Here is a 23811-nt window from a genome sequence, read left to right on the forward strand (position 1 = left end):
AGTACCGCATCAATGGTGTATACATATATTCCTTTTAATTTTCACAGTAAACACTAAGCAATACATAACAAGTAAGTTTGTTTATTTTTCCATTATGAATCCTAATTTCACCTAGTTCAGTTGTTTGTTTTAACCAAGCTGGAACTCAAAAATGTCATATGCTTTCTTATAGTATGGTTGAAGGTAAACCATTAGTTCTTGTGATCTATGGCTCTTAGATTTAGTTTGTCTACTACAGTCCAGTCCAGTCCGTCGTCGCTCAATCTTCAATCTTCTCTCAATCTCAATCTAATTTCTAAATGGTCTTCATCTTTCCGGTTTGAAGAAGGTGACAAAAACGCAGCAAAATGGTAAGTATTTCTATCCATTTCCATCTGTTTTTGTCTTGTATCTTATATTATTTAGTTTAAAACAGTTCGTTCAACTTTAAGATATTAAATCTTTTCAATATTCCTCATAACCTGTATTTTTTTAATCTTATAACTAGTAGGTATCGTTTTTACCAAAGGTTGAGGTTATGTCCCAAGTGATTCCCATTGGATAAACATTGGCCTAGATGTTTTTATGATTCACCATTTGGCACTATTAGGCTAGTTCGGGAATTTAATTTGGCAGTGTTAAATGTAACATTAAATTTAAAGTCAGACACTGTGAAGGCGTTGAAGCACCAGCCTAGGCCCAGGTTGGAACCTTCAACCTAGGGCTAGGCTAGGCTCCTCCCTGAACATTTTCCATTTATGTTAGGCCCCTTGTTGAGTTATTGTTGTAGTTATATTTTGATGAAACGGAAAATTTCTAGATTAACTTAGAGACTATTACGATTTTTAACCCTCCAACTGGCAGCGTGACTAAGTTATAAAAAATCACATTTTGCAAGGCTTAGCCTAGGTAAAATTCTAGGCCTATGCTTCAAAACGTTTGAGGTACAATTTCTTAAAGATAAGATTCCACTGTACCTAATATTAAAGTGAACGAAAATTTCAGTTGCAAGTCAGTTGCACCATGTAGCTTACACGTCACAAAACTGCCATAAACATGTTAGCCTAGCCCTATTTTCAATAAAATATAAGTTAGGCCTAGTTCATAGTTCATAGTTATAGTTCATAGTTATAGTTCATAGTTCACTTCATCTTCTCCACGGTCATCAAGATCGGGGAATCTTCAGAATTTTCTTTCTTCATGCTGTAGGCCTGCTGTGAGCATTTTTTTTAGGGCCTATTTAGGAAGTTATGGTCATTATAGAATTCATTTAGGTTGAAATATGGTTTGTTTTGAAGATATTTTTTTAGTGATTTAATAAAACTTTTAGTGTCAGTTATTGATTTTAGATTTTTTGGCAGAAGATTAAAAAGCCTAGTTCCCATGAAATGTGGGGTTGAGCTAGTTTTTTGGAGCCTATGTTGTTCTAGGTTTAGGTTTGTTTTGTTTCTCAGATTATATTTGTGGCATTCGTGTCTAAGAGTGTTTGGTTTGTTTTTTATAAACTTTATTGCTTCAAGGATATAGGTGGAGGTGATGGTGAGGATTTGGTTTTTTGGGAAAAAGTGGTCTTGGTAGTGTGCTTCTTCTATAATTCCCAAAGCCTTTTGTTGCAGTATTACAAGTTTCTTTAATGATGTCTGATCTGTGGATCCCCAGGCTATTATTCCAAAATTTATGTGAGCTGCAAAAAGTGCGTGATATGCTGTTATTGTTATTGATTTGTTTGTAATTTTACGTATTCTTCTCAGTGCAAAAAGGGCTGATGACAGTTTTTTATGCAAGTTGTCTATATGCTTGTGCCAGTTTAGGTTCTTATCAATTGTAATTCCTAGGAATTTTGCATTGTCGGTTATGTTTTGCTGCGTGAGGTTTTCTTCTTCTTGCTGTCTGTTTGTAGTTGTGAATTTTATGTGTATAGTTTTCTTCTTATTTATAGTTAGGTTCAAGTTGTCACAGATTTCTGTTGATAGTTTTAGGGTTTCTTCAATTTTTTGGGGCGTTTCTTCTGATTTAGTTGTCGGAGTTATGATTGTGGTGTCATCAGCGAACATTATGCATGTATAATCTGGGGGTAAGTTGTCTGGAAAACTGTTTATATAAGCAAGAAAAAGTAGAGGCCCGAGTATGGAGCCTTGTGGCACGCCGTATATGGTCTTTTGTAGTTCGGATCTAGTTTTAATTTGGTAGTTATTTTTGTAGTGTTCTATTTCAACGGTTTGGCTTCTGTTATCACGGTAGTTTTGTATCCATTTTATGGCATTTCCAGTGATGTTCATGTCTTCTAGTTTTGTGATGAGAAGCTTCCGATCTAGGCTATCAAAAGCCTTTTGTAGGTCCAGGAAAGTTGCTGTGGCTTGCTTCTTGTCTTCCCATAAGTTAGTAATTGTTTCGCATAGTTGGGCTAGGGCTGTATTTATCGACTTTCCCTGTCTGAATCCGTGTTGGTTTGGAGATATTAATTTTGTGTTTTCGAGAAAATGTATCAGTTGCATATTTATTGTTTTTTCCAGATATTTTGAGAAGGTTGGTAGTAGCGATATTGGTCTGTAGTTTTCTATGAGCTGTGTTTCTCCTTTTTTGAATTTAGGATACACTATGGATATCTTCATTAGTTCTGGGACAGTGGATTGCTCAATTGAGGCGTTTATGATGTGTAAAAGGGGTTCTAGAAGTTCATTTTGACAGAATTTGATTATTTTATTTGAAATGTTGTCTATTCCTGATGAGTTCTTGGCTGGGAAACTGTTAAAAATCCAAATCAACTCACTTTTAGCGAATTTCCCATATAGGGAATAAGCTATTACCGTAGTACTCATGGTAAGACCTGGACCCGGGACCGATTTTTTTTTTTTCGTTTTGGGGTCCCTAGAGGCCAAAAACACCATCCGTTCAAATTCATATATATATATATATATCCTATAGCCTACTCTAATACGAGCAAAGTTTGCTTGTATGTATGTATGTATGTATGCTTGCACCAAGATCTCGAAAACTGCTCCGACGATTTTCTTCAAATGTTGTATATAGTTTATTATTGGCCTAAAAACGAGTTTACTGCAATTAGAACTGCCAACAAAAATCTATTTACGTAGAAAAATGAAACTGAAAATCACATTTTTTTAACATTAGTCTTATGGGTTGCTAGGTAACCATGTTGGCTGAATTAAATAACAAGGAAAATGTAAACAAAAGACTTGTAAGCTATCTACCCACAGTATACTAGCAAATCAAAATACAGTACAAAAGGAAAAACATCAGTTGTTACTATTGAGCAAAGATTATACTGAAGATTACTCGATTCTATAGTCAAGAGTAGCAGTGTGGAGTGTGGGATCTGTTTATGACGATTAGATTACGGTATCTGCAATCCTTAAATGCTATGGGAAGGGAAGGAAACAGGTCCGCGACGTAGGAAGTAGCAAAGGCGAGCAGTCTGGAGTGTGAAAACTGTTTATGACGATCATATTAAGGAATCTGCAATCCTATAATCCTGTGGGAAGGGGTGGAAAGAGGTCCGCGACATAGGAAGTGGTGAAGGAAGTAGTAAAGGTGAGCAGTCCGGAGTGTAGGAACTGTTAATAACAATTAGATCAAGTTATCTACAATCCTAAAATTTTATGGGAAGGGAGGAAGGAATCAGGTCCGTGACGTAGGAAGTGGTGAAGGAAGTAGTAAAGGCGAGCAGTCTGGAGTGTGGAAACTGTTTATGACGATTAGATTAAGGAATCTGCAATCCTAAAATCCTATGGGAAGGGATGGAAAGAGGTCCGCGACGTAGGAAGTGGTGAAGGAAGTAGTAAAGGCGAGCAGTCTGGAGTGTGAAAACTGTTTATGACGATTAGATCAAGTTATCTACAATCCTAAAATGCTATGGGAAGGGCGGGAAAGAGGTCTGCGACATAGGAAGTGGTCAAGGAAGTAGTAAAGGTGAGAAGTCCGAAGTGTGGGAAATGTTTATGACGATTAGATTAAGGTATCTACAATCCTAAAATGCTATGGGAATGGAGGAAAACAGGCCTGCGACGTAGGGAGTGGTGAAGGAAGTAGTAAAGGTGAGCAGTCCGGAGTGTAGGAACTGTTAATAACGATTAGATCAAGTTATCGACAATCCTAAAATGCTATGGGAAGGGAGGAAGGAATCAAGTCCGCGACGTAGGAAGTGGTGAAGGAAGTAGTAAAGGCGAGCAGTCTGGAGTGTGAAAACTGTTTATGACGATCATATTAAGGAATCTGCAATCCTATAATCCTGTGGGAAGGGGTGGAAAGAGGTCCGCGACATAGGAAGTGGTGAAGGAAGTAGTAAAGGTGAGACGTCCGGAGTTTATGACGTGACGGGAAATGTTTATGACGATTAGATTAAGGTATCTACAATCCTAAAATGCTATGGGAATGGAGGGAAACAGGTCTGCGACTTAGGAAGAGGTGAAGGAAGTAGTAAAGGCGAGCGGTCTGGAGTGTGAAAACTGTTTATGACGATTAGATCAAGTTATCTACAATCCTAAAATGCTATGGGAAGGGAGGGAAAGAGGTCTGCGACATAGGAAGTGGTGAAGGAAGTAGTAAAGGCGAGCAGTCTGGAGTGTGAAAACTGTTTATGACGATCATATTAAGGAATCTACAATCCTAAAATCCTATGGGAAGGGATAGAAAGAGGTCTGCGACATAGGAAGTGGTGAAGGAAGTAGTAAAGGTGAGACGTCCGGAGTTTATGACGTGACGGGAAATGTTTATGACGATTAGATTAAGGTATCTACAATCCTAAAATGCTATGGGAATGGAGGGAAACAGGTCTGCGACTTAGGAAGAGGTGAAGAAAGTAGTAAAGGCAAGCAGCCCGGAGTGATGGAACTGTTAATGACAATTAGATTAGGATATCTGCAATCCTAAAATGCCGTTGGAAGGGAGAGAAACAGGTCCGCGACGTAGGAAGTGGTGAAGGAAGTAGTAAAGGTGAGCAGTCTGGAGTCTGGGAACTGTTTTTGGGAATTACATTAAGGTATCTACAATCCTAAAATGCTACGAGAAGGGAGGAAAATAGGTCCATGACGTAGGAAATGGTGAAGTAAGTAGTAAAGCTAGCACTGCTAGCAGTGCAGAGTGTGGGAACTGTCTGTGGCATTTATGTATCTGCAATTGTAAAATGGTATAGGGAAGGAGGGCAAACAGGTCCACGACGTAGGGAGTGGTGAAGTAAGTAGTGAAGGTGAGCAGTGTGGAGATTGAGAGTAAATTAATGAATCTGCAATACTTTTCAGAGTAAACTAATAATTTTCCCCGAGCAAAGCTCGGTCCCCAGGTACTATATATTTATATATATATATATTTATATATATATGTGTCCGTTAGCGCGATAACTCGAGCAAAAATGATCCGATTTTGATTAAATTTGGTACAAACGTGTAAACCTACGTTTATTCGAACGAGTTCGCGAACCAGCATGATCGGACCATGGGAACGGGGGTTTATGGGGGGTTTTATGGGGTAAAAATGAGTTTTTCCCATTTTTGACCCAAAAAACATCAAATTTTGCAATTTCTTTCTAAACTATTTTGTAGAGCTTAAAAAAACAAATAATTTAGTATATTGAAGCGTTATAATGCGCCTAATGGTTACGGAGAAAATTCCAAAAAATTGCAAATTTAAAATTCCCATGTTATTCTTATGGAGAATAAGTAAACTGTTGTAGTTTACTTGTTTATTAACATATTTTGCCCAAATTTGGAAAATGTTTTTATTTCTTACTAACTATTAACATTTTACATAAAAAAACACTTTTACCCTCCCTGTTGCAGCAAACCTAAGTATGTGTTAAACTGATTCTATTTAAATAGGGAATAAATGTGATATTTTTAAGGAGACATTTTAGTGGAAATCCAATCAGGCAAATGGAAATTCGCTTAGTCTGCAGGTTTGCTGCGGCGGGGGTATTTGTTATTTTAGTGAAGTGCTCCAGTTTAGCTTTTGTTTGGTGTAAGCCTGTTTGTGGGTCCGGTCGGTTAGGCTTGCAATTTGTATCTTCATTTTTACTTAGGCCTGGTGGATTTGTAGGTGCTCCTATTTTTATGAAATAGTTGTTGAAATATTGGCTTAGATTGTTTGGGTCTGTCTCGATATTGTTGGCTATTTTCAACGTAATATTCTGGTTTGAAATTTTAGGCGCTTTCCTTTCTTTATTTATTAGGCTACCCTCCAAATCTCTTTATTTTTATTTTTGGATTGTTTTATATGTTCTATTGTATGTAGTGCCTTTTGGTCTCTTACATGTTTGTCGTAGGTAGCCTTTAGTCTTGTAAATGTTTGTTTATCTTCTAGTGAGTCTGTGAGTAGGAATTTGCTGTGTGCGGCTGCAGCTGCATTTTTCAACTGTATGGTTTTGTAGTCCCAAAATGGGTTCTTAGGTTTAATGTTATAGGTCTTATATGTTCTAGGCATTGTCGAGTCCATTTCTTTTATTATAATTTCCAGGAAGTTTTTGTATTTTTCATCAACGGTTTCCGCTTGGTAAACATTTTCCCAATTTTGTTCACTTAGATTTCTCTTTAGTTTGATGAGGTTGTTGTCCGTCGTAGGTTGTATTATTTTCTTCAGCGGTGCTGTTTCGTTTAGGGCGCGATTTAGCAGTGTACAGCTAATTCCATGATGGTCTGAGATCACATTCTCGTGTGTTTGTATTTTCATGGTTTTGGGGTCCAGGTTTGTGATACATGTGTCTATGCTGCTGATTGAGTTTCTGGTTAATCTGGTGTATGGTATATCTATTATTTTGAGGTTGTGTTCCAAAAAGAATCGTTCAAACACTTGGAAATTATGGTCCAGTTTCTGTCTGATGTTCACATTAGTGTCGCCCATCAAGATTATATCTTTTTTGTTTCCAGTAAAAATGCACAGTAGTTTGTCTAAGTTGGCTAGAAATTTGTCTAGGTCTTGGTTAGGGGATCTGTATGCTCCTATTATTATTAAATTATGCTTTTTAATCTCAAAGGCTGCTATTTCAGATATGAGCTCCTCGTTTATATTGGTTGTGTTTATCTGTTTTAAGTTTTTTGAGAGGTTTTCCTTTGCGTAGATGGCAATCCCACCCCATTTATGTTTAGTTCTTGAAAAACTGCATATTAGCATGTATCCTTCAATTTGAGTTTGTTGAAGCATATCATTTGACATTCCATGTTCGGTGATGATCAGTATTTCGGGACTTACTGTGCTTATTTCTATGAGAAGTTTCTCTATCTTCTTGTGTAGTCCTCGCTGTATGTTTAATTGGAATATCTTTAGGTTAGGTTTATTTTTTGTTTTCTTGCTTTTGTATTAATTGGTATGTGCAAGTTAGGCTAAGTGGGGTGGGGAGTGTTCCGTTTTCCTATGGGGATTTTGGATTATTGTCCGTGTTTTCTGTGTCTGGGTTTGGGTTTTGAGGTGTCGGGCTTTGTGTGTCTTGGGTGTGTTCTTCATTGGTGAGATTTATTATTGTAGAAGTAGAGGTTTCCAGTAGGGAGTCCTGAGTTGGGTTTTCAGTTTTTAAGTCCAAGGCTTCCACAATAATTTCCGCCAGTGTTGATGCTCCTAGTCTGTTTGGATGTATTCCGTCTGGTTGGTAGCAGTTTTCTTCGGATGCTGGTGAGGTGTCTATGTATGTTGCTCCTAACTGTTGACACATGAATTTTAGCGCTTCGTTTGTGTTATGGATGTACTTGTCTCTTATATCTGCTCGGGGAAGTATTCCGTTTACATACCATTTTACTTCACAAAATTTTTTTTTCCCTGCTTCTATAGCATACCATAATGGTCGCATTACATGGTTTGGTGTCTTAGCTGTTCCAACATTGTTTGAGCCTATATTTATCAGCACTTTTTCAGGAAGATATTGTGCTCTGCTGATGTGTTGGCTAATGTCTTTTATTACTGCGCCTGGTTTCACTCTGTTGTCAATGGTGCGTCCTAGTGATGCTTTTAGCATGCTAGCGGCTGCACGTAGTGTGGAGTCTCCCAATAGAAGTACTTCAAGTGTTTTTTTGTTGCTTTTAGGTGAGTTTGTGGTTAGGGGTTGTTCTATAGATTTTTCCCCTTGGTCAGATCCAGTCTCCTGTGTATCGTCATTTTCTGTAGGCCTATTTCTGTTTCTTAGGCCAACTTGTTTTTGTTCAGGCTTGTGTGTATTTTTGGTCATAGACTTATCTGGATGTGTCTTTTTGTTTTGAGGGTTTTTGTTTGAAGCTTTTTTTTGTACTGGGCCTGGGCCTTTAGTGACGTTTGAGAAGTTCAGTAGGCCTGTAGGCCTATTATTTTTATTAGTTTCCAGTGCTTCTTCCATTTTAGGGGTAGAGTTGGAATTTTTGGAATCACCTTCAAGGCATATGTCTCGGATGGTTTCCTCTAGCTTAAAGATCACTTCCATTTTTTTAATTATCACATCCGAGAGCCTAGCATTTTCTTCTTTTTCTTTGCTTATTTGGTGTTTCAGGGTGTTAATGTCTTCCATCAGTATTTCAATAACTTTATTTAGTTGTGTCGCTTTCTGTTCTTCCTTCTTCTCGCTTTCTCCGGGCTGTGCATTGGAGTCCTCTGTTTTGCTAGTCTGTGATGTATTCACATTGTCATGGCTTATTTCTAGTTTTGGCTTAAGATTATAACATGTCTTACATATCCAAGAGAATACAAAGTCATCATTTATAAGATCTCTATATTGTTTTTTGGTAATGCCGACACATTGAATGTGGTACCAGCCGCTTTGACAGTCACATTCGACTGCTTCATGTTTTTCCTCCACGTTTTTTTGGCAAACTTTGCAGGGGTAGGTAGGAGACTTTTTTTTTTTTTTTTTTTTTTTTTGTAGGAATTTGGTTAAGTTGGAAAGGTGGGTTCAAGGTTAAGGCCTAGGTGTTTTGGCTGGGTTTGGCGTTTGGTTTGGCTTGTTGGATTCCTACTTGTTTTTCAGTTTTTTTTTTATTTATTTAATTTTACAATTTTTTTTTGTTTTTTTATTAACCTAGAGTTGTTTTCTTTCTCCTAAAAAAAAGTTGCAGTTTTGTTACTATTTTTTATTTAGGCTACTTATTGTTTAAGTTTAATATTTTGTGCCACATACCTGCTTTTCCTACACATAGAAATGCTCACAGTACTAATGGTTGGTTGGTGCAGTGTCTTGTTGTTGTGTTGCCTTCTCAATCTGACAGATTTTGTCTGCTAGGTTGGAGGTAGAGCTGCTTTTTCTTCTTACTTCTTGCTTTTAAGTTTCATCTATTCAAAATGGCGTCAGGTTTCTGTATTTCTTACGTTATTTGGTTTTATTACTGTTTCTTAGTCAATTTTTGTTTTCAAATAGATTTTTGATTGGTGTTGAGATGTTTATAGACTGTAGGTAACAATTTCTAAATATGGTAGTTATTTTAGAATGAGTTTGAAAAATGGAGGTGGGTGTCCTATGGCCTGTAAGGGGTGTCACTTGTTTTGTCACTTTAACACTCGATATTTGTCGTATAAATCAAAACTTATTTATTCACTGTGTTTTAGATGTTTAGATCTCACTTATTCACTAGTATTTCGTCGCACAAAACGTAAAATCTTAATAAAACTGATTAAAAGAACTGGAGAGTTCACAGGAGAGATCTTGTTTCCAGCCACGGCCTCCTTGATCCTAACAAGGGATATTTTTTTGTCCACAAAGTAACGAGTGGCTCCACTGCAATAACCGAAGAATAGTGAAAAATAATATTTTAGCCTATACCTATCAGCCTACACATATGAGCTCACAACAACAATACCCCCGCCTTAGCAAACCTGCAGACTAAGCGAATTTCAACTTGTCTGATTAAGTTAGGCTACTTTTTTACTCAAATATTTCCATAATTAAAAACATATTTATTACCAATTTAAATAACATTAGATTTAGCGACTGCTTAGGATTGCTGCTACGGGGGAGGTAAAACATGTTTTTTGACAATTACGTCAATAATATAAATTGGTCAAAATTTATCAAGGTTCTGATTCTGATTCATATATAAGTTTACTGATAAACAAGTAAACTAACTTACAACAATTTTCATTTTCTCTATAAGAATAACGTTGGAATTTTAAATTACACTTTTCCTTTAATTTTCTCTAGGCATACAATAATTTAGCACCCCAATATACCAAATTATTTATTTTTTTAAGCTCTACAAAATGGTTTGGAAAGAAATCGCAAAATACATTGTTTTTAGGGTCAAAATTAAGAAAAAACCCATAATCCCCCGTCCCATGGTCCGATTATGCTGTTTCGAGAACTTGTTCGAATAAATGTAGATTTGTGACACATTTGTAGCAAATTTCATCAAACTCGGATAATTTTTGCTCGAGTTATCACGTTAACGGACATATATATATATGTGTGTGTCCGTTAGCGTGACGATATATGAATTTGAACGGATGGTGTTTTTGGCCTCTGGGGACCTCAAAACTAAAAAGGAAATCGGTCCTGGGTCTAGGTCTTACCATGAGACCTACAGTAATAGCTTATACCCTATATACGGGAAATTCGCTAAAAACAACTATCAAGTAATTTTTATGTGTTCGTGAAGTGGCAGAGCGACTAAATAGTTGCAGCTGTAAAACAAGTTTTATTCACTAAAAAATAGGTAGCCTACTGGTAGATCTAATTTTGGTTAGAAAGACATGTGTGAGGTATGGTGACTATTTTTGTCTACCAACTGGAGAAAACACATTACAGTACTTAGTTATGTTAAAATAAAATACCTATGCACCAATAACAAAATTCAGTGAAGTCACCCCTCAATGGTTAACTTTGCATATGTGTCTAACTGAGCCTCATGTGGAGAGTCAAATGTTTTCCTAATGGGATATCACAACTTGGGTGACATTATTGATTTAATTCGGAAACCTTGCCTAAAGCTGTGTTACCGTACGATTTATTTTCAACTCGGGAAGTATGACATGGGCTACTTAATTTAATCAAATAAAGTAGACTAGGCCTAATTAAAATAAAATAATTTTTAATGCTTTCCTCCATCAACTGTTTGACAGCATTTTTCACCTTGTAAATTCTTAAACTACAATTATAACTTTCTAGTTTCTTTTAAGTTGTCATTTTCACTCTCAATTTTATTGCTGTTTCATTTTATAAACAACGATTCTATTTGCTATAGGTTAACGTCCCTAAACAGCGGAGGACTTTCTGCAAGAAGTGCAAGGTACACAAGCCACACAAAGTTACGCAGTACAAGAAGTCCAAGGAAAGGCACGCCTCCCAGGGTAGACGGCGTTACGACAGGAAACAGCAAGGCTATGGAGGTCAAACCAAGCCTATTTTCAGGAAAAAGGTCAGAATATTGTCTTGTCACTAGGCCAAATTTATGCTGCTATGCTAATTTTCCATTAAATTTTAATTTTATGGTATTGGTTTGACAGAGTGCCATCAAACGGGGTTTACCAATATTTTGTTGGTTTGTGTTATGATGAAGCCCTGGATTATGCATTGTCGATCGACTGGTAAGCCTATGCTTTCCTGTCTTTGCAACAATGCTACAGCAATGGCAGCCACCAGCTTGTAGTGACAAATGTCACATCATTCTAGAAGCCAGCCTACATTTCCACCAACTTTATTAGTCTTGCTTGGTATACACCATATTTTTTTTTGCAATTCTTTGAAAATCAAGTTAGTCATAGCGATAAATATGACACATAGGCCTAATCACTTTCTCTTAAGTGTTCTCAATAATTGTAAAACATATCGGCCTAGTCATATTAACTTAAATTATGTCTAAGTACGCACTAACTTACAGTGATGACTTGATTATCCATCTGTGCCAACACACACTGAATGTCCATCCAGTAAACGAACGATCCTTGTTTGCAGTACCCTTGTGACGAGTTACCAATTACTCGTGGCGGGGTTGCCATTGAGCTATATCCTACAGTTCAATCGATTAAATTCTAATGAATGTAACATAACTTAGTGATTCTTATCCATTACTTTGACATGCATTGGCATTCGTACAAATTTCAAATATAACTAAATTAATATATTTTTGAACTTATTTGTCATTAAAGTTGTTGAAACAATTACTAACTTTTAATTCCCGTGCTGTTTGCCTCCTTGTCTCAGGCTTTTTGCTAAATGCAACTTTGGGAGAGGGGCATGTCTGGGCACAGTTGTTTGCACTGAATCGCTTACCAAGTGATTTCCTCTCATCTGCAAGCTGATGGGGCTTGTATACACCCATTTCAAAAGTGGGGTACCCTAGTGAGAGTTTAGTCTAGGTATGTGGGCCTAGACGTTATTCTGACGACAGCCAGTGTGTGTGTGCTAGCCTTTCAACGGACTACGACAGTAAATAATCATCGACAGTAGTTCATCGGTTAAAACAGTAAATAATAATAATAAAGCACTATCATAAAAGACTATAATAAAGCATTTTGAAATTGTTAATAATTGATAAAGTAGGCCTAATAATTATCCAATAAAATGGAAACACCACTACTGTAACGATATAAGTATGATTTTTCAATATTCCTCCAAACAACCATAGTACTCTGTTCTTGCTGTGATTGAGGCATAAGAGATTGCAGGGAGGTATGAGGGGTTGTGGTTGACTAATTGCCTGTTATGTAGCCCTGCCATAGTGAGGAAGTAAATTTAGGTACTGTACATGTGTCTAAAAGCTCATGGCATTAAAGATATTCTGTTTACAGTCAATATAAGGCAAAAGGAGTAATTTTGACAAATATGTGGTGTAAATTCATACCACATTTTTATAAGACGCAATCTTTGGGATCAACTAATTGAAGGGTTGGTGATTACTGATAACCAATGATTGGATAATCAAGGCTCTATAATAGTAAGTGTATGCATTGTCGATCGACCAGCAAGTAAATGCTTTCAGGTCTTTGCACCAATGCTACAGCAAAGGCAGTCACCAGCCTGTCGTGACCAATGTCACATCATTCTAGAAGCCAGCCTACATTTCCCTAAACTATCTTACTATAGTAATAGCCCGATAATCCGGCATCTGAAGGTCCAACGATCTTCTGGTAAATTTTTGTCTGTACAATATCTAAAGGGATAAACTTGTTAAAATATTTATGATTTCAAGTTCAAAGCCACTTTCAACCTTTTCTAGTTATTTATTGTTATGCTAATATAATTACGATACCTACTAATTTGTGAATTGTCGATCGACTGGTAAGCCAATGCTTTCTTGTCTTTGCACCAATGCTACAGCAAAGACAGCCACCAGCTTGTCGTGACCAATGTCACATCATTCTAGAAGCCAGCCTACATTTCCCTAAACTATCTTACTATACAGTAGAGTCCCGTTAGTCCGAAATGGTTGGGACCGGGCCCATTTCGGATTACCGAATATTTCGGATTAAACGTTTTTTTATTTTAATTTTTTGTCTTATTCTTACTACTTTTTTTCGGACGCAGGCACGAGCCCGGGATTGTTTTTCACATTACTTAAGGCTAGACCTATTGGCTGCAGCATTATCACTTAGTAAAATCCATTTGTGATTTGGCGGACGAAAATGTAAAATGTTACGGTAATAACAAAAATGGTGAAATATTTATTTACTAAAATACTCTACAAAAAAGTCTATCTCGTCCAGCCGCTACAGAATACTTTGACGAGGTACAGCTAACTGTGTCAAAAGTTTTATAAAAAAATTCAAAAACTTTCCAAAAAACTTCAAAAAATTTCAAAAAAAATTTCAAAAAATTAAAAAAAAAAATTTTTAAATTAAAAATATATTTTTGGTTTCGGATTAAGCGGACTTTCGGATTACCGAAGTTCGGATTATCGGGACTCCACTGTAATAATAGCCCGATAATCCGGCATCTGAAGGTCCAGCGATCTTCTGGTAAATTTTTGTTTGTACAATATCTAAAGGGATAAACTTGTTAAAATACTTATGAATGTTCTAAGCAACTTTGAACCTTTTATAGTTATTTATTGTTATTCAAATATAATTACGATACTAATTTGTGCATTGTCGATCGACTGGTAAGCAAATGTTTTCTTGTCTTTGCACCAATGCTACAGCAATGGCAGCCACCAGCTTGTCGTGGCTAATGTCACATCATTCTAGAAGCCAGCCTACATTCATTTGAAACAGTCTTAATTCGTCTTTTAGCATTTAACTTAAAACCTTTTTTTGTGTAATTCACACATTTGAAAACCTAATTAAAGTGCGTTTAAGATGCAGGAAAGGTAGGTTACTTTTAAGATGTGAAGGTTTCCTGGTACTATGTATTCTGAAGCATTAGGTACTATCACGATTACTAGAAAAATGCCGGTATGGATCATTAACATAAACAAATGACGTTGTTGGCCCGAATCCTATACTAATAGCATTGAACATATGTTTTGGCAGTTCCATTTAAGCAATGTTAAATAATGTTTATTTTCAGGCCAAAAACGTCATTTGTTTATGTTTATGATCCATACCGGTATTTTTCTAGTAATCGTTGGTACTATTAACTAACATAGCCAACATACCATGTATATCCTTTCTTTTAAATACGTATCAATGCTGATAATGTGGTTAGTCAGCGGCTCAGACGGTAGTGCAATGAATATAAAACATGTTGTAAGTTTGTTCCGGTGCTGCCACTTACTAATATGTATCAGTTAAGTTAGTACTTGTACTATACTAACTCAACTCTTTATTGAATGGCCCATTTCTTGATCGTAGGGACACTCTTAGGATTTCAGTACTTTAACACTTTGGATGTTGTCCTTGCGCCTTGCCTGCCAAAGATTGAGCGTGGGGTCACCAGTACCCTTGTTGTCTAAATGTAAAGGTGTCAGTAGCCTGATAACACTGTCCTGAGAACATTCAGTGTGGTGTAGCATTGTGTTTTAAGGAACATAACTCCAAACTTATTGTTTGTTCGTTTATCCAAGTACTTTGTCCCTGCATTTGGCAATACTGAGGGTCTGTTGGCAAGTTTGTTCAGTGCTGCTATCGTTTTGTTTCTTTTAAAACTAAACACACTAATTGAACACACAGTTGGCCTACATCCTTTACTGTGCCTCTCCCATTTGATGAAACTAAATTTAAACATTTTTGCACGTTCATCTATGCAGCACATTGGCTGTTCCTGCGGCTGGTAATCACGTTACCGCAGAAATGTGTTAATATTATATTTGTTACAGGCCAAAACCACAAAGAAGATTGTGTTGAGGATGGAGTGCACAGACTGCAAGTACAGGAAACAGATTCCCCTGAAACGCTGCAAGCATTTTGAACTGGGAGGAGACAAAAAGCGAAAGGTATATTTGTATAATATATTCGTTGTGCACTGGTTGGCAATTACTAGCTTATTTTTAGTCAGGGTTGTTTCAATTAAAATGTGATAAACAAGGGGATTTATTTTAATTTATGGTCTGTTTGTTGTCCAAAGCAAAATGGTCCTTCTAAAACGGTTGTCTTTAACTTTAAGTATTTTTTTCACAGTTTAAATCTTATCATATCTAGCTACAGATCCAATTTGGATGAAATTTAGTCTGTAGGTATTAATCCATGGCATCTTCAGGCGTTTAATTTCTTGTTAAAATTTTATTTTGGATTTGAAAAAAAAACCGAAAAATCAAATATTTAAAATAATTATAGATACTGTGAGACACTTTTTGGTTACAAAAAGCTCTTAAGAGTCCTTGGAACCTAGACGTTCTAACTCGTTAAACAATTAAAAAACTAGAGAAAGTTTCTAATCCCACAGTATACTTGATATTTAAATAACACTCGGTGTTTGAAAAAATATTATGAGATTGTAAATAACTCTTAAGCGGCTGTTTGAAATTAACGAAATTAACATTGCTCTTATGGCGGACAAATCCAAGATGGCCGTTAGCTTCCATGGACTCCCTTGGAGAACAATTAAAAACTACAAAGAACATTTCTAATCTCACAGTAGGCCTATACTAAATTAAATTATAATGATTTTGGTATTTGAAAAAATATTTTTGGACGATAAATAAATCTTCAGCAGCTCTTGAAAATTATCCAAGATGATCGCTAGCCCCCAAGGACTCTTTAGGTATAATGTATATAGGGTTTTGTATATTTTTATGCAAATTCAGAATTCTTGCAGTCTAATTTCTAAATCTATGCCTAAATTTCCTAATCTGCTTAGCACTAATCAGCAAAATTTAGAATTTTATATTTTAAAATCAAAATATTATCCTAAGTAATTAATTTTATATCAAAGGATTCAACTTGATGAGCAATTACATGTTAGACTTATGAGAAACAATGATTTCACACTTTAGTCCGTGTTTCTGATTGAATCCTTAAATTAATACTGTAGGCCTATTTAATGGTCTTGTAGAATGATGTAAAATTATACCAATCCCAGAGAAGCATTAATTAAACTAAACTTTATGTTTTAATAAGATAAATTAATAAGATAAATTTATAAAAATAGTTTAGCCTATTTATCTATGTGTAAAATTAAATTACTGTATCAAGTAATTTCTTCTTGGGTAAGCTGAAAGATGTTAGTTAAATGTTCTGGTGGATTCAATATGATGAGCAACCACATGTTAGACTTATGAGAAACAATGATTTCAAACATTATTTGGTCCGTGTTTCTGATTGAATCCTTATTTAAATGTTTGAAGGTTTTTAATAGGCCTACTGAATTGTTATTAGATTATTGAGCCCTACTGTAATATAATGTGTCCCTTAAATTTTTATTAATTTCAACTCTTGTATCAGTGTGACTAATATCATAGACTAAGCGACACAAGTAGACTCCTCATACCATTGTAAATTTTGAAGGTTGTTTTCCGTGTCTAGTTATGTACGTCCACACTGATCGCTGGGGTAGACAACATTTTGTTTCTATTATTTTAGGGTTATTTTCATGATTTGTGCTTTACTATTTGGTTATATAACTAGGAGATCAGTTAATTGTTTATTTGGTTAAATGAGGTTTTCATTGCCTGAAATAACAAGAAACAAATTGTAAACAAAATACGACCTCTACAGTTGGGCGTAAAGAACTAACAATAAAATTTGCTTCAGCTGTTCCTAGAGGTCGACTAATCTATGTTTTATCTATGCTAATATTTTAACTATCTCAATATAAAGTTACGAGTTACGATACTATGGTCTTAAGTAATTTCTTCTTGATTTACCGAGAAACCTTTTCCTAAATTATACTGGGGGATTCAATATGATGAACTTCATGTTAGACTTATGAGAAACAATGATTTCAAACACTTTTGGTCCGTGTTTCTGATTGAATCCCGAATTATATGAATAGTACTCCTGTGGTCCTGTGTTTCAATGAAAATCAGAACTAATTGAGAGAAAGACACTGGCAAATCTATGAATCTGTAATATGTCACTAGAGAACTTCTGAAGCACATCAGTAATAATTCATAACCTAAATTTTTACAAAAAACTGTCTGGAAGTTACTCTCTGCTGAAACCAATCTAAATAGGCTAGTTAAAGGATAGAGTGTTTTAAGGATTTAACTATTCAACATGATGATACCAAGCTTAGTAGACTTAATTATTTCAACTTGTTTGGTCCGTGTTTCTTATTGAATCCAATGTATATTTTAGAAATTTCCGTAATTTGTTTAGCCAACAATCAGTTTTTCAGTTGCAAATTTCAATATCTATTTCACACGAGGCCACTGGTGGCGGCCGGGCAACTGCAGTGGATGGTACAGGCAACTAACAAGCCACTCCACTACAGCCACTGTCCAATGGTAGTTGAGAAAATACTGTCGAACAATGAACATCTCCTTCTTCTCGCGTTGATAATAAAGAAAATAAGGCGAAGACACAGGCCTTCTATCCCAAATTGCCGGGAACTTTACAATTTCAAAAATTAGATCTTCAGTATTCACTTTGTCTTCTATTATTTTGTTTAGTCTGTTCTTCTTCTTCTCATCTTCTTTTTCAGTTCTGATCAATCATTTTCACATACAAACAATTCATCACATATACAAACAATTCAACCCGAGAACACTCAACAACTACGACAGTGCGTTTGTCTCTGCACGTGAACTGAACCAAAATAGTAGCTGCGCGCGCATCCCCAGTGGCGGCCACTGGTTACTTCGTGTGAAAGCTCCCATTTAATTCAATGCGCTGCAAGAAGTTGCTGCCACTGTGGTTGCCGACTAGCAGTTGTGCTAGGAGACACTGCTCGGCCACTGTGTCCTCGCGGGCAACTGCAGTGGCTGCGTGTGAAGGCTCCCATTTAAAATAGTGTTAAAGCTGTGGCAGGCAACCAGTGGACCTCAGTGGTGGTCCCAGGATTTCATTTTGGGGGTGGGTGTGACCACCGGGGGGTCTGGGGGTATGGAATATCCCCCAAAGAATGTGGGGTCCAGGGAATAGGAGCTTTTTCAGAAAAAATTGAAATTTAAAGCCTCAAAATTGAATTTATACGTATTTGAGCTCTAAAATGTGCCCAAGCTAATAGTATATATGTTAGCTAATAAAATATTTCAGGGGGGACATACCCCTCCCCCCCTGGAACCGTCACTGAGTGGCCTCGCTTGAAATAATGTACGAAGCACAAAATGAACTCCATAATATGCTTGAGTATCTGAAATTGTACTTTATTATTAAGTTTTTAAATATTAAATATATTTGTTAAAGTCCAAACAAATTTTAAGTAGATAAATGAAACCACATGATGATGTTACCTTATTTCCGTGTTTCAACTGAGATCATGATTAAAGACCATTGACTGAGTAAGGTTTCTATTTCACTGTGGTCGATATAAACATTTTGCTAATGGTAGTATGCTTAGTTTTAAAAATATTGGCATAAAGGTACATAAAGAGGTTCTAATCACATTAAATAGGTTACAGTTCCGGCACCACATTTTTTAAATCAAGCACTGCATTTTAAAGCATTTACTCTGATTGAGTTTGTCACTGACATCCTTTCATTTTAAAATTGCCATTGCGACTCTGTAGTCATGCACTATACTTACTAATGTGTGTTTTTTTCTGTTTCAGGGCCAGATGATCCAGTTTTAACTTTTGATATTGTTGGTTCATTAAATGTCCTTTTTATTTAATATTTCTAACTTATTTCATCCCAAATAGTTTTTATAAAATAGACACTAAGTTATTTAATATAAGTATAATAGCTTTCCATTCTGAATCTTTAATGGCTTTTCATGCAATAATCATTGGTACTGGTAACAGTTTATAAATCCATTTGAAAGTGAAGTTGAATCTTGATTTAGAAGTAAAATTAATTAGTCATGATAGAGCCAAGTTGGTTTGGTAGCTTTTCTAGTGATTATTGTCTTTAAAAAGCACTTGCTTTGAAATTGAAATGGTTCAATCATAACAATGAATATTTTCATTAATTTTTTAACTAGGCTATTTGATGGGATAGTACACAGGTGTAATTGGAATTGGATTCCAAAATTTAAACTGGTTCACTTTTATTTTACTTACTTTACTTGCAAGTTAAAATTTACTTCATACGTGTTAAAAGCTGAAATTGACCTGTCCTCGTGTCACCAAAACAACTAACAGGTGGTGATAATTATTGATCTCATTTCTCTCTCTATGTCTGTGATGTTCAAAAGGTAATTTTTGTTTCCAATTGAAATTCAAACAGCTTTCCATATTATTGTCATAATCTAATATATAAAATTCTCGTGTCACAGTGTTTGTCTGCAAACTCCTCCGGAACGACTTCACCGATCGTTATGAAATTTGGTGTGTAAATTCTGTAGGTATGCGAATGGGACGTAAACTATTTCCCGTTTCGAAATTCTTAAAAGGGCTCCGCCCCAGTGGCTCTGGAGTTTCCCATGTTAACCTTATGAGAAATGGAATTAATGAATCTTAACAGCTGTTTCAATTAAACAAGTTGGTTCTGTTCTATGATATTCAATAGCATTAAAGTTACAAGGATTACCAACAGGGTGCAGCACTATTATTTCTTTTACATTTATGGCAACAGCTAATTTGCAACCAAAAGGTGAGTGAGCGTAGCGAACGAGCTAACCTGAAGGCAAGTGAGCGCAGCGAACGAGCTCCAACCTAAAGGTGAGTGAGCGTAGCGAACGAGCTCCAACCCAAAGGTGAGTGAGCGTAGCGAACGAACTTCAACCAGGACGTGATTGAGCGATGCGAACGAGATCATCTTGAAAATTAAACGTAACGGTACTTTCTTTCCATCGGTCTGTCTTAGGGGAAACCTATAACTTAGGCGATACGAAGTTCGCCGGGTCAGCTAGTATATCCTATAAAATTGTATTGAATGTTTCTTAGCCTTAGCTAAATTAATCCTAGATTCATTTATAGGACTCTGTCCATAAGTTATTGAAGTTGCTTAAAACGTCAAAATTTTAGAAGATATTTTGTGATGTATCAGTCCGCTGATTATAAATTTGTCTTAAGCTTGTCATTTGTTTACATTCTATCTGTATATTTTTTTAATGGTTGTTTACCTTATAATCAGTGATGAGTAAGCTGATTTGTACATCTTCCGAGTTGGGCCAATATGATGGTAGTTTGTACCAAAAAAATAATTTTGGTTTAAAATGAGTACAGTAGTAGTGTCATACCATTGTATACTAATGAATGTGTCAATGGTCATACTAATGGATACAATGGTGTCTATTGCTTTGAAAGTTAAAAATTATTTCCATATACAATTTTACACCCAAGATGAACAAGTATTTTCTTAAGTTTTATTAGCACAAGCATGGGTTTAGCATTGGTAGTGCATATGGTTAAAAGAAAAGAACGCCACTTTTGAAAATTTTCTTTCTGTGACATCATGTTGTTACTAAGATTTTAAAGTACCTACAGTACCGGTACTTTAAATCAAACAAATTTCCATCTCGTTTTACAGAAATTTTAGAAGTCAAAACTCTAGTTTTAGCATTTATTTTGTACATATTTTACATTCAATGGTTGAAGATGTCTGGGAAAATCCTTTAAGGTCATGCTTGCATAAATATCTGTGTATTCACTAAGAACATATAAAACAACTAAGAGCTAGCCTACTAAAGAAATCAGAATAGTAAAAGGAGCTAATTTAACACCAGATTATATAGTACATTTCATTCCAGTGCGTTTCATGTGTTAGGAGTAGCCGAGCATGTGAGAGTTGTTTTCACGTGAAACGGGAAACTGAGGATGGAAATAATTGGAGCATGTGCCAGAAATTACTTGCGGTACAATTTATTAACAATACTTTTCATCATGACGCAAAAATACGTTTACAGAAGAACAGGCCTCCTAATTTACATCATTTTAATTGTATAAGAGTAATAAGATTAGCAAACCTAGGTCCCGGGCCTAGGTCTTACCATGAGACCTACGGTAATAGCTACTTCCCTAAAGGGAAATTCACTAAAATTAGAATTTTAAGGTTAATATTCATTGTGCTGTAAAGACAACACACTAAGGTGCATAGTGGGCAAATGAAGAACTGATTGAGAGTAAGGGAAAATCAGCTGATTTGTTTTCCCTTGCTTAACATATTAGCTCGTCCATATTAAGCGTATCCTTAGCTTGGGAAAACATATTAGGCTTACTTTCTTTGATCGGTGTTATCGAAAATAGCTACTTCCTGTAAGGTGTGTTGAAAAGAACTTGTTCTATTTCATAAGTACTGTGAGCGATCAAACGGTCTTACTGAGTAAAGGATAAATATTTTATCGCAAAAGAATGCCATTTCACCAATCTAATGCTTGACAAAATTACACTAAACACATTGCGAATGGATGCTTCTAGTGTCATAATGACAAAATTGAGGAAAAGATTGATTGGCTGTTTGAACTTGTTTGTCTCATAGGAATCTCTTTCCCACATTATAGGCTCCATAATAGTTTGTTTAATTAAATTATCTTTGATATGTTAAATCGGGAAAGTCAAAGTAGCCATGATCCTGAAGAAGTCAAAATGAGGAGTAGCTTGACAAACGAGTGGTTATGATGCTCGTCTTAGCAACCAAACTCAGTTCAATGTTCAGAAAATCCAGTAACTTTTTGGTGCTTTTAAAACTGAACCCACCTATCCTTGACCCTTTTTGTCTTTTAATTCACAGTCATGGCTTCAAAAACAGCTGATCTTGGTCATTTTGCATAGCTGTCATAAGCTTAAAGATGTACCTGTCTACAGTACAGAAAGTATGTTGCTGTAATAGTATATTACGTTACTAGTCCTGAAAATAAGTGTTTACCGGACGAGTGTGGTCGTTCCCGTGCGAGACGAAGTCGAGTACGGGATTACCATACGAGTCCGGTACACACATTTTGGACGAGTTACGTACGATAGTTTACGCCATACTACTTAATTCGTACGAATCCTTAAATATTTCAACCAACTAAAGGACTAAACATCACCAGTCATAACCTCTAAGAGAGGTTATGTTTTTGTTTATAACCAATCATTTCCACGCAAATACAGTATAATCAGCTGATTGGTGTCCGGTAAAACTCATTGCAGAACAGTATTACGCAATGAAACCCCATTTGAATAAGCTGGCGGCAAACAGCTGTTTTCTGGACTAAATCCTTGCGTGGGAAGTTCGTCAAAATAATGTAGTGTGGCGTAAAGTTATTTTCCTTCTAAACTATCAATTTAGCTTTAGGTGTGATTAATATTATTTTATTCATGTTCAATAACATGATATGAAAATTATGCTTTAATACTTTTCATTGAAATGGCAACCATAAAAAGTAGGTAGGCCTATTTTAAGCCAAAGTATGAATGGAGATGAGTGGCGCGATCTTGTAGTCTTGTTAGTGACTAAGGCCGACATATATTCCTTAAACACAGCTGTTAATTAATAGCCCATACAGCTAATGGCATTAGAAATCACTTTAAGCAATAGAGCTGGAGATGTTCTAATTGATGTAATAAAAATAATGTGCATTTAGCCATGTTGAAGTTACAAAACCAAACCTTCCCAGATAGCAAAAAATACTTGATTAAAGCTTGAAACAAGTATGATTTTTCAAATCTGCAAACTTGAATCAAGTTTGCTCGGATGGGTCCGTAAACTTGATTCAATTTAATATCATGCGTCGAAGTTCCCGCTCTTCCAGTTTGAATAAAACTTGAAACATCTAATTTGAATAAAACTTGAAATTTCTAGTTTGAATAAAAATTGAAACATCTAATTTGAATAACACTTGAACTATCTAATCTAAATATAAATTGAGAAAATACTTGATTCAAGCTTGAAATAAGTTTGGTTTGACAAATCTGCAAACTTGAAGGATCGGGTTTGTAAACTTGATTCAAGTTAAAATCATGCGTCAAAGTTCCCGCTCTTCCAGTTTAAATAAAACTTCAAAGATCCAATTTTAATAAAACTTGAAATACGTAATTTGAATAAAAATTGAAACATCTAATTTTAATATAAATTGAAGAGTACAAGAAATAATTCTTTTTTGGCCACTTACAAGCTCTTTTTTTATTTCAGAAAATTTAATTCATATGCTTTTACCAGGATTCACACAGTCTTGACACATGTAATACAAATTTCATATTTTTTAGGTTGAGATGCATAGCACAATATAATCTTCCAATATTTCAGATAATTTTTCACAATCACAACATAATCTAATAACAATCTAATGCCAATAGGCCTACACTTCTCTAAATAAAAAAGCGAGATACCATCTAAAAACTTATTTTTATAAAAGAGGAGGAAAACATGAGTTATTATAGTTTTCAACCCTACAATTTTACATATTATTACTATTCAGTACGGTACGTAGAATTCAGAATTCTTTGGAATTAAAAATAAAACACAAGAGGTAATTTGTCTAAATAGATTTATATTGAAGATTTACATAACACATTTACATTTAAAAATGCCTCA

At 35.6% G+C, this 23811-nt stretch overlaps 1 protein-coding gene across 1 annotated transcript; it reads left to right on the plus strand.

Moving 5' to 3' along the window:
• Positions 1 to 247: 247 nt before the first annotated feature.
• LOC128997241 (60S ribosomal protein L44) lies at positions 248 to 19027 on the plus strand. Its single transcript, XM_054422853.1, has 4 exons — positions 248 to 350; positions 11121 to 11294; positions 15132 to 15248; positions 18966 to 19027. Exons 1-4 carry the CDS (start codon positions 348 to 350, stop codon positions 18984 to 18986), a joined length of 315 nt encoding a protein of 104 aa, XP_054278828.1. The 5' UTR covers positions 248 to 347; the 3' UTR covers positions 18987 to 19027.
• Positions 19028 to 23811: the final 4784 nt, after the last annotated feature.

This window comes from Macrosteles quadrilineatus, unplaced genomic scaffold (assembly GCF_028750875.1).
Source record: "Macrosteles quadrilineatus isolate MER2022 unplaced genomic scaffold, UCM_ALF_1.0 Scaffold_6__1_contigs__length_79288215, whole genome shotgun sequence".
Lineage (NCBI taxonomy): Eukaryota > Metazoa > Arthropoda > Insecta > Hemiptera > Cicadellidae > Macrosteles > Macrosteles quadrilineatus.